The sequence below is a fragment of the Lutjanus erythropterus genome, chromosome 10 (genome assembly GCF_056507025.1).
Source record: "Lutjanus erythropterus isolate fLutEry1 chromosome 10, fLutEry1.hap2, whole genome shotgun sequence".
In the NCBI taxonomy this organism is placed as follows: Eukaryota; Metazoa; Chordata; class Actinopteri; order Lutjaniformes; family Lutjanidae; genus Lutjanus; species Lutjanus erythropterus.
Window position 1 is genome coordinate 15637518 of NC_139326.1, and position 12050 is coordinate 15649567.

General features: G+C 39.1%; 2 protein-coding genes across 2 annotated transcripts; both read right to left on the reverse strand.

The window, feature by feature from the left end:
• Nucleotides 1-3550: 3550 nt before the first annotated feature.
• On the reverse strand, nt 3551-6019 carry LOC146320199 (transmembrane protein 17A). Its single transcript, XM_084729493.1, has 4 exons — nt 5585-6019; nt 5337-5443; nt 4325-4438; nt 3551-3976 (listed from the first exon to the last, which is right to left on the reverse strand). The coding sequence occupies exons 1-4, from the start codon at nt 5709-5711 to the stop codon at nt 3656-3658; spliced, it is 669 nt and encodes a 222-aa protein (XP_084585619.1). The 5' UTR covers nt 5712-6019; the 3' UTR covers nt 3551-3655.
• A 946-nt stretch (nt 6020-6965) lies between these two features.
• Nucleotides 6966-11092, reverse strand: selenoe (selenoprotein e). The gene is made up of 4 exons (XM_084729494.1): nt 9802-11092; nt 9398-9474; nt 8746-8824; nt 6966-7299 (listed from the first exon to the last, which is right to left on the reverse strand). Exons 1-4 carry the CDS (start codon nt 9907-9909, stop codon nt 7156-7158), a joined length of 408 nt encoding a protein of 135 aa, XP_084585620.1. The 5' UTR covers nt 9910-11092; the 3' UTR covers nt 6966-7155.
• Nucleotides 11093-12050: the final 958 nt, after the last annotated feature.

A 12050-nucleotide genomic window follows, 5' to 3' on the forward strand; every position in this document is an offset into this window, starting at 1 on the left:
CCAGGGAGTAGCAATGTTGCGATCTCAAAAATTTGCACAAATTTAAACAGTTACTGTGATTTCTGCACCAATCATTGTTCCTCCCTGCAAGCTCTACCACCCAATCATGTTTTATTATTTACTTTTTTGTATTTATATTTTTTGTTATCATGGGTACTGAAAAGAACACATGGTTTGTCAATGTTATTGAAATTTATCAATGCTCTGTGCTTTTTTTTTTTTTTGTAAATATAATTTTGTGCTTGCTGTTTTAACTGAGTTTGAGCTCCAAAATGATTTGCTTCTTTGTGGAATACCCCCCAAGGTGCATTTCTTCATCTACAAATAAACTATGTTTTGAATCCTGAGCCTTTTTGATAAGGTTACTTAAAATGCTCAGAACAGAGGCTGGTTTTGTTCCCCTCGGAGCAATTTGTCTTTAATGAATTATACAACAAATTACAACTCTTTCTCTCTCTCTCTCTCTCTCTTGCCCCCCGCCTTTTTTTTTTTTTTTTTTAAAGAAAAGCTGCTGTGACTTTTGTCCTAGATTATCTTTACTCACAAGACCTTGAGAACGCCCATCTTTGAACCTCTCCCAGTGTGACGTAGGACCACCATTTTGGAGCCACCACCAAAGACAAAACCACATTTCTTTCATGTTGCATCTTTCCTCTGAGACGACCCAAAATCTCAAAGTGTACCTTGCTTTAGCCTCGATCGATGGACAGCCAGGAGCAGCTGGTCTAAGGATGAGAGAGATCTGGGGTTAGAGGAGCTCAGAGATGTACTTGGGTGCCAGGCCGTATAAAGCTTTAACAACAAATAAAAGAGCCTTAACCTGAATCCTGTGTGTGATGACGATGCTGTCTTGCTTCCTGGTACCAGGTACTAAACTTCCTGGTAATAAACTCTCATAGCTGAATATAGAATAATGTGTTGCTGCTGTATTTGTCTAACATATACCAGATACAGAACTTAACAAACACTAAGCAAACTGCTGTTTGTCCGCTGCTGTGAGTATCGGTTTCTTTTTGCTTTTAGCACCAAATGGCTTCATCATCAGTACTCGGGGAGCAGTTTCTTCTACTCCACAAGGTCACACAGGAAAAACTCAAGACATTGTGGAGCATTTTTTAATTGATGTTAAAGGGATTGTGTGAGACCCTTGTTTTGTGTTTGGGGCCACATTGCTAATTACCACCCATTCTCATCCCAGCCCATCAAACACTAACCTTGTTGTCACTCATACTAATGCCAGGCTGACCTGGGAATGATAACAGGCTGTTTTAGCTAAACATAAATACATGAAAAACTAAGTAGGACAGTTTTCCATGTTTCTTCCTTGCGGCAAATACGTGACCTCACGTTTATGGTGTCTTTTGAGCACCCACTTTTACTTAAAGTGTTAAGCCTTCGTTACATCCTCCACTTTTATCCATTTTCTGTTCTCCATAAACAGTGCAGCAGCACTGCAGCTTGTTGTTTCCTGAATGTAAAGTAGAGCGGAATAAGCATGTTGTATCACAGAAACTGTGTCTCTAACGTAACCAGCTTGTTGACAACTTTGTGCACCACACGCTAAATAATTTCTCAACAGAAGAATTTATAATAGAGTCCCAAATACTGGCTGAGAGCTTCTGGAAAAACAAGTGTGACATTTATAGGCGCTACATTTTATATCCAAACGGGAGAAAAAGAGGTGCAGACAACAAGATATGCAATCGATTTCCATGTAGACAGGACACGGGTTATAGATGATCAAATAATACATCATATTCAAGTGTGGACATGCCTAACCTTTATTCTGCTGCCAGAGGGTTTCCTGACCAGGACATGTGCTGCATGATAATCTGTTCTCATTGGACTTTGCAGTACTGTCAGATGCTCCCCAGCCCTCTTCTGGTCGCTGACTGCCACTGTGTGGTCATAAATATTTAACACATTTCTGCTGCAGTTCAGTTTAAACTCTTTCACTTCACAAGCCTCAGGAAATTTGGTTGCTGCATCCCACTTATCAAACAGTGATGGTAATATTATATACTGCAGGAATGACTTGAAGATAAATTGAAGAAATTGAATGTAAGTCTCACATTGTTCCTTCTAGAAACAAAAGAACAGGTTGCTTTATACCTGTGAAAACCTAATCTTGTCTCACGGGCAAAAAATTGAATCTACTTCTGCAAAACAATTCTGCTCCACCAACACTGCAGCCTCCATCATCCATCATCATTAAAGAAGAAAAAAAATGAAACCCCTTTAACACTGTTTGATAAAAGCAGCTGCTGGCAATCCACTGCCTTGTATTTCAGAGCCCATTTTGTTGTTTGATGGTGTATTTTGCTCTATTACCCTTTAAAGGCACATCACTCCATGACAATTTGGATGACATGGCATCAGGTTCTGACATTTAGAGTGGGACTAAAATGTTTTTCATCTTTTTAAAACATCAACAGCAAATGTTGGAATATGGCATCAGTGTCTTTTTTATATATCAAATGGGTTTCTTTCATGAGCTGTCATTTTACACCAGTGATCATACACATTAAAAAATGAGAATTGTTGGACCAACTTTCATAGCAGTTGCATTAATCTAATACATCGTTCTATCTAACATGTTAATTCATTTTTTTCAAGTTGAGGTAAATTTCGAATGATTTAAAACAACTTTTCTGGTCAAATAAATGTTATATTGATTCAGTTGCACTTGAGAAAACATGTTCAATAAGCTTAAGATAGTAAGTGCATTCAAAAACTCTTCAATTACACTGAGCAACATTACAAACCAGAACAAAAACTAAAACAAAAACAGTAACTAACAACAGTAGATTAATTCAACTCATCATTTCAAGTTAGAAGAACTCATAAGTTCCAAGGAGCTGGGAAAATAAATATGAGAAATAAATAGAGAAATTTTAAGTTTAATTAACTTGAATAAATAAAACTTGTATACTTGTGTTAATGAAAAAGATTAGTTGATTCTACTAAATTTCTTTATGATTTTTTTAGCATGACACCACACGCTTTTTAAAAAAATAATTGCATAGCTTTATTTAAGTTCTCACAATAAAAGTAACAAATTCACACTCATTTTCAGGCAGTTGTTGGGAAACTTAAAGCACATAATGCAATTTCTAAAGTGTATATTAACCTTTTTCATGCCAGTCATGTTGTCATGAAACAATGGGGTAAACACATGTGTTACCAATGATACTAATTAAGGTTCTGTCCCATTCAGGTCAGACAGACACAGGGTGCTGCTGTTTGCATGTTGGTTCACTGGAAAGGTTCTGCTACACTAAATGGAACGGGTCCTTAACTGACCCTTCCTGAGTGCCAATTCTGGGACCTCAACTTTCTCGTGTCCTTTTCCTTAGATGTACTGTATGCTAGATTTGTGTATGTTGAAAACGACACCAAATTTAGAAGATGGTCAAAAAATGTTACTGGTAAAAGCAACATATAGTCTAGCTAGCTGGTTAAACTTTTTAGCTAGCCAATTAGCTAGTGTTTTTCTAGCATTAGATAACTTAGGATGTGATGTTTTAACTATCTTCAAAAATTTTGAGGTTATTTTGGGTACCAAGCTTGCTTAACTGTTACTGGTACACAGAGAAAAGTGGGGACTTGGGTCAATTATTATCAGTGTACAGTTGATTTATAGTTGATATTTACTTCATTGGTACATATCATTGGTGGGCGAAACAGGCAACACGCTGCGGTGGTAGGGCAGCCCGTAGACAGGGCTCATCCCCGCGTGGTGGAGGCTCTCCACTTTGCCAAATTGACGCAGATGGAAGAGCAGGGTGAGCTTTCGTGTCATGGTCCTGAGTGCCAGGAAGGAGGCCAGGATCTGGGCAAGCAGGAAGAGGAGGTAGAGGGAGTGGACGGCTCTCTCCAGGGGCAGGATGATAATTCCTTCATCGGTCAGGAAGAACAGCAGCACTGGCAGCTGGAACATGAAAGACAGGAGCCAGAAGGCTGCCAGTTCTGGCACCTGATGACAGGGAGCGAAGAGGGAGAGAGAAGTTGGGTTGGTGGACGGAGACGATACAAAGATAGAGCAGTCAGGCATCAAGTGCTCCAGTTGTATCCACATGAAAGCGCAGACACACCTGCGCATCCACACACACACACACACACACACACACACACACACACACACACACACACACACACACACACACACACACACAAACTCAATAGACAGTTGTAGCCAAGACCTGATTGTTTGCACACGCAGGCAGAATACTTAAGCAGCCACTTCCTTGGCAGTGTTATTCAGGAGACAGGTCCATAAAAGAGCCCTGCGTTGTGCTTCAGAGGGGATGTTGGTTTGAATTACCTTTTCTTTAAGGTTGCCAATGTAGCCCAGATAAAGTCGGACCACTTCAATGACTGTGAGGAGGATCATCCCGGTTATGAGCAGAGCCTGGTAGTACCCAGGGAGATAATAGAACTGGAAATAAAGCAGAGCTTGAATATCAGTGTGTCAGGAAGGTATGAAAGCATCTTTTTACTTGCAGCTAAAAAGACTTAAAACAGTGGACAATTTAGTGGACAAACATACGTTAAAAAAAAGCAAAGCATGAAGTGATTTGTGAAGACAAGTTTGGCTTTACAGAAAGATTAGTGAAAACTGGTGCAGTCTGCTCTATGTGTTTCTTTAACTCTTAATTTCCTGGTCAGATCCAAGCTTTTTTTTTCTTTTTACTTTCCTTAGTTAGATCAGAGGAGTTTGCCATACAGTCTTTTTTTGCTGCTACCACTAGACGGTGCCACAGTCAAAGGTTTTCTGATTTGACCTGTAGTGAAGTTGATAAGTGCTGCTTCTTCTGAACACATAAAATGTCTCACAAAGTATATAACTGTTGACATGCTTGATTATAAGTATTAAGTGCAGTGAAAGACAGCATGAAAGGGCATGAAATCATCTAAACTATCCAATGAATGACCTTTATCTCAGGTATGAAAAATATATTTTAAAGATGACCTCATTAATATCACTGAGACAGTTCCAAGGTTTAATTGCTAATTTTATTGACATCAGTTTTTTGAATTGACCTTGTTATTATTTTTGCTCTGTCAATTCCAGTACCTGTACATTTTAACATTGTTAAATTTACCTTAAAAAAAGTAAATTAAGATTCTCCCTTAATTTATTTTCCAGGGATTTCAATAAGTAAAATGATGATATTGATACTCAGTCCTTGTTCCTTCCCTCCTGTTTCAGTGTGAACTAATAGGAAACAATTTACTGTATTTTTTATTCTTTGACATGGACCAGCAGAGCCAAAGTGAGAGCAACTGCAATATGAAATATGATCGGTTTGTGAAAAAGTGCTTCACCAACTAACCTTTACTTCCAACATGAAAACAGCAGAAAACCACCAGCATGGAAAATAGAACATGTTGAAGTACAGCAGCATCTGCAGGGGGAGGTGGGAAACCAGCTCGTTGACCACTACAAGACAAATAATAAGATTTACCATACATATAGAAAAAATAGGTATAGAAGAAAGGAAGGAAGACAAAATAATGTCTTTTTTAAACCTCTAATGGCAAACCTAAACTACATTATACTACAGTAGATGCAGTAACCAACCAGCAGCATCCTCCTGCTCTCTGGTGAAGTCGCTGTCTGCCGTCCGGTTGTTGGTGAACACAGAGCCTCCCATATAGGACAGACCCATCTGCAGGTTCTCTGGAACAGGTGAGTAAAACACAGGCATTGTGGGTAGAGCTGCTGACCATGACCATGCCAAGGAGTCAGGAAGTGTAACCGTCCAAAACTGTGTTTGTGTCCCCTGTGTCTCCTGCTAATCCTTGCTGTGTTTAAATCACACAAGTACACAAATGCACAAAGGCACAGATACAAGTGGACACACACAGACGCGTGCTGGCAGACACCGCTGCTAATCAGATTACAGTGAAGGAGGGCGGGCTGAGGATTAGGCTGAGACAGCAGCATGGCAGTTTGGTAGTAAGTTAGTGGCCATTTATGGTGCTCAGTAAATTTGTTTATCTAATTAAAGAATTTAACAGTTGTTTAAGCTCTGCAGGGATACAAAAGGGGGCAATGAATATCAGAACAATGCATGCACATTAAAGCACCAAAGAAAAAAAGGAAATTTCCTTTCTTAATTTTATGCATACAAATAGGGTGGAGTGGGAATGCTTGCAACAGGGGACAGTTGCAACAAAACTTGTTTTTGAGGTTTAAAAGAGAGTTGTATTTTTGTCATACTGTCCTGATCTTTAGTATGAATTAATCAAAACTTACATAGTTTGAATCCTTGTTTTGTTGACTTCTAAGTGACGTGTCTGGCTAGCATGTGATGTTCTGTCATGGCTGCCTCAACACATTGTTGCAACTGTCCCCAGACTACGTAGCCATATCAAAATGGAACACACAGCAGGATATTTCAACATAAAGTAGTAATTTTCTGTGACATTAAAGGATAGTTCACCCAAATACAAATACACATGTTTAATAAAAGCAGTGGCATTTTTTCTAGTCTTCCTGTCTCACACTGGAAACAGTGAGAATGAGTAGCAGAAATAAACAACATTTAATAGCTGTTATTTGATACATATAACAAAATAAATAATAGTGTTATACTATTGTAAAACTATGGATATGCAACACTTCCTGAGACAAAAAGCCAAAGTTATTTAAAAATTGTATGAATTTTTAGTATGTTGTCTTCTTATTGTGTTGCAACTGTCCCCAGTGTAGGGTCTGTTGCAATGTCTGAGTTTGTTTGTGAATTATATGTCATATGTTATCATAAGTACTGTAATCAGTTGCACATTGCTCCTAAACTCTATGAATATACAACTTTTGTCTCTGTTATTTGTTAAAAACTCATTCAAATGTCTTTTTTCAGTGTGTCCACTTTGCTGTGCTATGTTTTAATTAATACTATGTCAGCTGACCAGTAGTCTATGTTAAATGTATTGATACACTCAGTCTTTTATTGTGGTGATATACAGCCTTTTTCTTTATTAAATCCAGAACATAAACACAGTGACACAGCAATGACTAACGCTCTGCACGCCGCACACAGCCAGCGAATCCTCAGAATGGTGCCTGGCTTATCGTTTTGGCCTTGAGGCCCCACTCATCATTTATGTGGCCGGGGTGCAGCGGCAGAGTCTGGCCACAAGGTGTCATCACAGCTCGTCCCTGGGGGAGTTCAGGGGGAAATGCTGGAACTCCTCTGGCACCTCTTCCCCTTTCTGGGACCTCTTGTAGAAACCGAGTGAGTCTAACAGGCTGCTGATCTCGTCTGCCTTCATTTTCTTCACGGGAACAGTCTGACATGTAGGGAGGGAGACACACACACACACAAGTACAGCCACACAAAAGTACGGACACACACATGGTTAGGCTTAAAAGCAGTGATGCAGTGTAAATTAGATGTGTGAAGAGAAGTGTTTGCAGACGTGAGCTGCAGTGTGTTCTGATTCGCTGCAGTTTTGCTGATACTGTATATTCATTTGGTTTATGAAAATTGGATTTTTATCCAAACTTGTTCACTCACTGCTGATACAGAGCTTCCTCCTGCACATTTGTTTTCATTTATTTGTTCAATAATTTAGCCTGTGAAACAATTCTGTGTCAAATTACTGTCTGAAAGTGAGGCCACATTATGAAACAATAAAAGAAAATGGAAAACATTACACCCTGAACGTGACAAAAGAAAAACAGGAATTTGTTGGAATCAACCAATCTTCTCTCATGAACATAATGCAAATACACAAGTTGTATTAATTCAAGTTAATTAAACTTTTAGTATTACTTTCAGAACAAACACGATTTCCTCTAACTTGAAGACTTTTGACTTGAAATGATGAGTTGAATGAATGTAATCTGCATGAGATCGACTCATTAAATTGAGTTTCTAAAGAAACATGACTTGACAGTATGCATTGTTTGAGAGAAAAAAAATGCTTCCCAGGCCGTTCGTTTTTTATAGTTTGAAGTTTCAAATTGACAAACTGTGAAATATTTGTAATGTTCTTAATGTGCTTAGGCTTATTATTATTATTCTAATAATTCTTTATTAATAACCCTTTTTTTGGGGCTATTTTTGTTTCAAATCATTATAAAATTACCTCAACTTGTCTTTTCAATTCCAGTCAAGGCAGCCTGGAAATGAACTCTTTTGGGTTAAAACAAAGAGTTTATATTTACAGTGAACATAAGCTTTATAAGAGAAAATAAAAGGCGAAAATCTCAAGAAAACAGTGAGAAGTTTACTTGTAAATCACAGCAGTGGCTCTTTGTGCATTTACAAGAGGCCAACGCTTTAAGAATTCATTGGTTTCAGTGGAGAGTTTTATTGTCCCATTATGGCCTAAATGCAGGTTCAGGGGCTTTTCCGCACTGACAAAAATAAAAGTGTATGGGAAACACTGAACAGTTGTAATTTCAGGGCATAAAAATGTTCAAATTCATATCAGTATTCATACCAAGTACACTGTTTCAGTACAAAAAATATTACTCGGTTGTCAGAGACCTCTAATTTATGCACTTCCTCACTCCCCCTCTCTTGCCATCTGTTTTTAGTGTTTTTTTGTAACTCTGTCTCGCTCTTTCAAACACACTCTGTCTTGACTTGGTATCTGACAAAGGATCTGATATCAGATGCAGCAGTCTTAAAAACTTCCCTACATGAATCTGTCTTGACATTCAGGCGTTCCCTAGATAAGCCCCATCACAAGGCGGATGAGTAAAAGATCCCTGAACTCACATCTCACCTTTACAACCTCGTCCTTTTCGTTATAGAATATCAGACGTGGATTCTTCTCCTCCGATGAATCATATTCTAAGTTGTGGCTACACAGGAAAGAGCGGATCAAGGGAGACAACAGGTAGGCAGTGACGGTATAAAGCACATCCATCTGTTTTGCTATTTTTAGGAGTCTTTCAACATGATTTCAGCTTGAAAAAGCAGACTTTGAAGAGCTCACAAAGCTGGCACTGGACTTAGCAACTTAGTACACTCATAGAAATAAGGGTTCCCAAAGGGTTCTTTCTGAAGGGCTGAGGTTTTATACAGAGCCATTTACTTCTGAAGAACCTTTTTTTGGAAGAGAAATCAAGGGCTCTTTGTAGACTAAGGTTTTCATTAAGAACTTTTTGGAAGAAAGAGATTGTTGTTGTTGAAATCCTTGTTTCAAAGAGGCTTTGGACCATAATAAAAAATTGTTATCAACACCTACAGATAAAACCTTTTTCCTATAGGATTCTCCAAAGAACCCTTTATGGTTCTAGTTAGCACCTTAATTTCTAAGTGCAGGAGCAATGTTTTGTTTATGAAAGAGGTCATGAGAAAGTGTTTTTTTTTTTTTTTTTTTTTTTGGGAAAAGTTAGGTCTTACCAAAAAGGAACACAAGAGCAGAAGGATACTATAAAGCCAAGCGCTCCAAGAGAAAATGATGGAGCTCAGGCATTTTCTTTATGCCTCATCCGACCACACTGGGAGCCTGCAGGGACGACAACAGACAGTTGTTAAAACAGCATGACAAATAGCATTGTGCACGCTTCCTTCTTTGTGTGATCAAAGGTGCCAGAAATAGGTTTGGTATCTCAGCAGAATACATACTGACATGACAGCACGTGGCTTATCCCTCATCTTACTCATTTCCCCATTTGCTCGCTGGATGCTGTCACCGTGTCCCCTCTCCTCTTTCCATGTGTATATTTAATTTTAGATACCAGTAGCGCAGAATCCTGAACATTTTATGGTCATGACAAGACATAGATGAAAATTGAAATGCATCCATGCTGCATGTATTTCTATATGTACTCACCAGCAGTTTTCCTCTGGCTATGACGAGCTTTTCTTCAGCTGCTGTGTCATTGTTGATGTCTGATGCTCTTACAGCGAGAGCAAGCATGAGAACCAAAAAGGCCCACATTTTCTTTTTATGATAAATTAGGATCTTTGAGTGACTTTGCCAGAGTTATTACCAACAATATGTAACCCTTTCATCTACTTAGACAGTTTCTCAGACTGGGAAGGACCATGACGCATTCCTACAGGGGAGCAAAGCCGTCCTGTGTTGGATTATTCTCTCTGTTTCTTGCTGTTTTTCTATCAAAAATTCTTTATAATCTGAGAAGTGGGTCATCACTTAGCCAACTGGTCTACATGCATATTATTCTCTTGCTGTAGTCTCAGTTATGAGGCTGTTTTGGATTTTTCAAAGGCCCCCGGCTTTAAAGTTTATAGTTTCTCCCACATCAGATGACATTGGGGGTCCACAGAAACCACAGCGCATCTGTGCTCTTATCACTTTTTCCCATACAGTTCACTTGCAGGTGTTTGATGAGAGCCGCACTCTCAGAGCTGCTGAGAAGCATATTTTGGCTAAACTGGATTTGTACAGGTGTCCTTAAAAGAAGAAGAAGAAAAAAAGACTGCATTTTCCCGAGTTCTTCCTTAAAAACAATTATCGAGAAATGCAGTTTGACTTGTGTTCTAAGAGAAAGCTATTTGAGTCTTAGGGGATCGTTTCTGGTATATCCGTATTACCTAATGGAATGTTTCTATTTCATCCAGCTTAAAAAGGCCCACCGTTGCAGGCTGTAAAACAAAACCTTAAGCTGAAAGATACTATAAAGCTATTTAAAGCTGAGGGGATTGTCTGCAGAGTTGATGATAGCTCTCTGTGGGTTTGACACTACCTGTAGCCTACTAAGTAGACGTGATCCATTGTAGCCTAAATATAAAAATACTGATTAGAACCATGTTAATTAGTGAGCATTAGAGGTGTTGGTAGGTGTATTTTTAAACTGATGACAGATAGGCTGGCTGTTTTCCCTTGCTTCCAGTCATAAAGCTAAGCTCCAGTTGCATACTTAAACCCTCTTCCACTCCTTCCCTTCCTGCCATATAACAATTTTTGTCATTTTTAGGGGGGTTTAGTAGGTCACCAGTACATGCTGCATAGAAGTGACATCTTCTGAGAGCTGGAAAGCAGAAGATTATTTTGAGATACAGCTTAGCGCTGCGTCGAGTGGCTGTGTTTTCTTTCAGTGCCTATGTTGAAAGTTTGGAGTGTACAAGGGCTTAGAATATTATTATTTAAGTATATGATGCTCCTTCACATGCCTTATCGTTGGGCTCTGCAGCATTTTTCAGGCCAAGGACCCTTTAGCTAACAGTTGGAGCAGGGACTCCTTACTACATATATTGCATTGAATATTTTCAGGTCTTCTGTCATTTGTGCTGCAGCTGCTAAGTCAGCAGCAGCTGTAGCATGGCTAATGTTAGCTGTGTTAGCTTCACTTTCACCACTTTCACTCAACAGTTTGGTTTGCTGTTATCAACAGGTGCCGCACAGTGGTTTAAATTAAATAGGTTTCTGGGTTTCCCTTATATACACACCTGCTAAACCTGCCACAGCTTCTGAAAGACAGTGATGTTGGCTGGGGATGTCCCCATGAAGTCCCCAGGAAGGGAGACGTGAGAACAGTAGCCTAAAGCTTGACAAGAAAGCAAATTTCCTTGGATATCAAACTTCTTAAACTCTTATTATCTAATTATCTAATTTCATGCCATCCTGCCATCCTGCATTATTTCATTTTTTGTCAAAAAAGGGTTATCTTAAGACATTATATCCCAAAGTAGCTTTGCAGACCAAAACATCAGCAACAGATACAATCAAAAAGCTTGACAAACCCACAGTGTGTTGCTTTCTTTTCCCGTCTTTCTTTCTCACTGTGTTGTAGTTGCATGAGAAGCACTGTTTAATTCTATTGTGTACTCGTGTATGAAATCAGACCTCATGACAGTACAGCACATTCGCACTGTGTTAACACCCTGGAAGAGGAAAACATCTCTCCACTCCAAGTTTGTGAAAGAGCAAATATCACTAGGTCACCACAAGAGGGCGGTCACACCCACATGTAAACCTTTCTGGCAGTTTGGCGGGTAAAATGTACTTCCAAATCCTAGCCACAGACAATTATGTTTCCAACAAAAATAAACCATTCCTGCCTGGAATGCTGAAGCAAAACCATCTCTCTGTCTCTCTATCTTTTCCAGACACAGAGC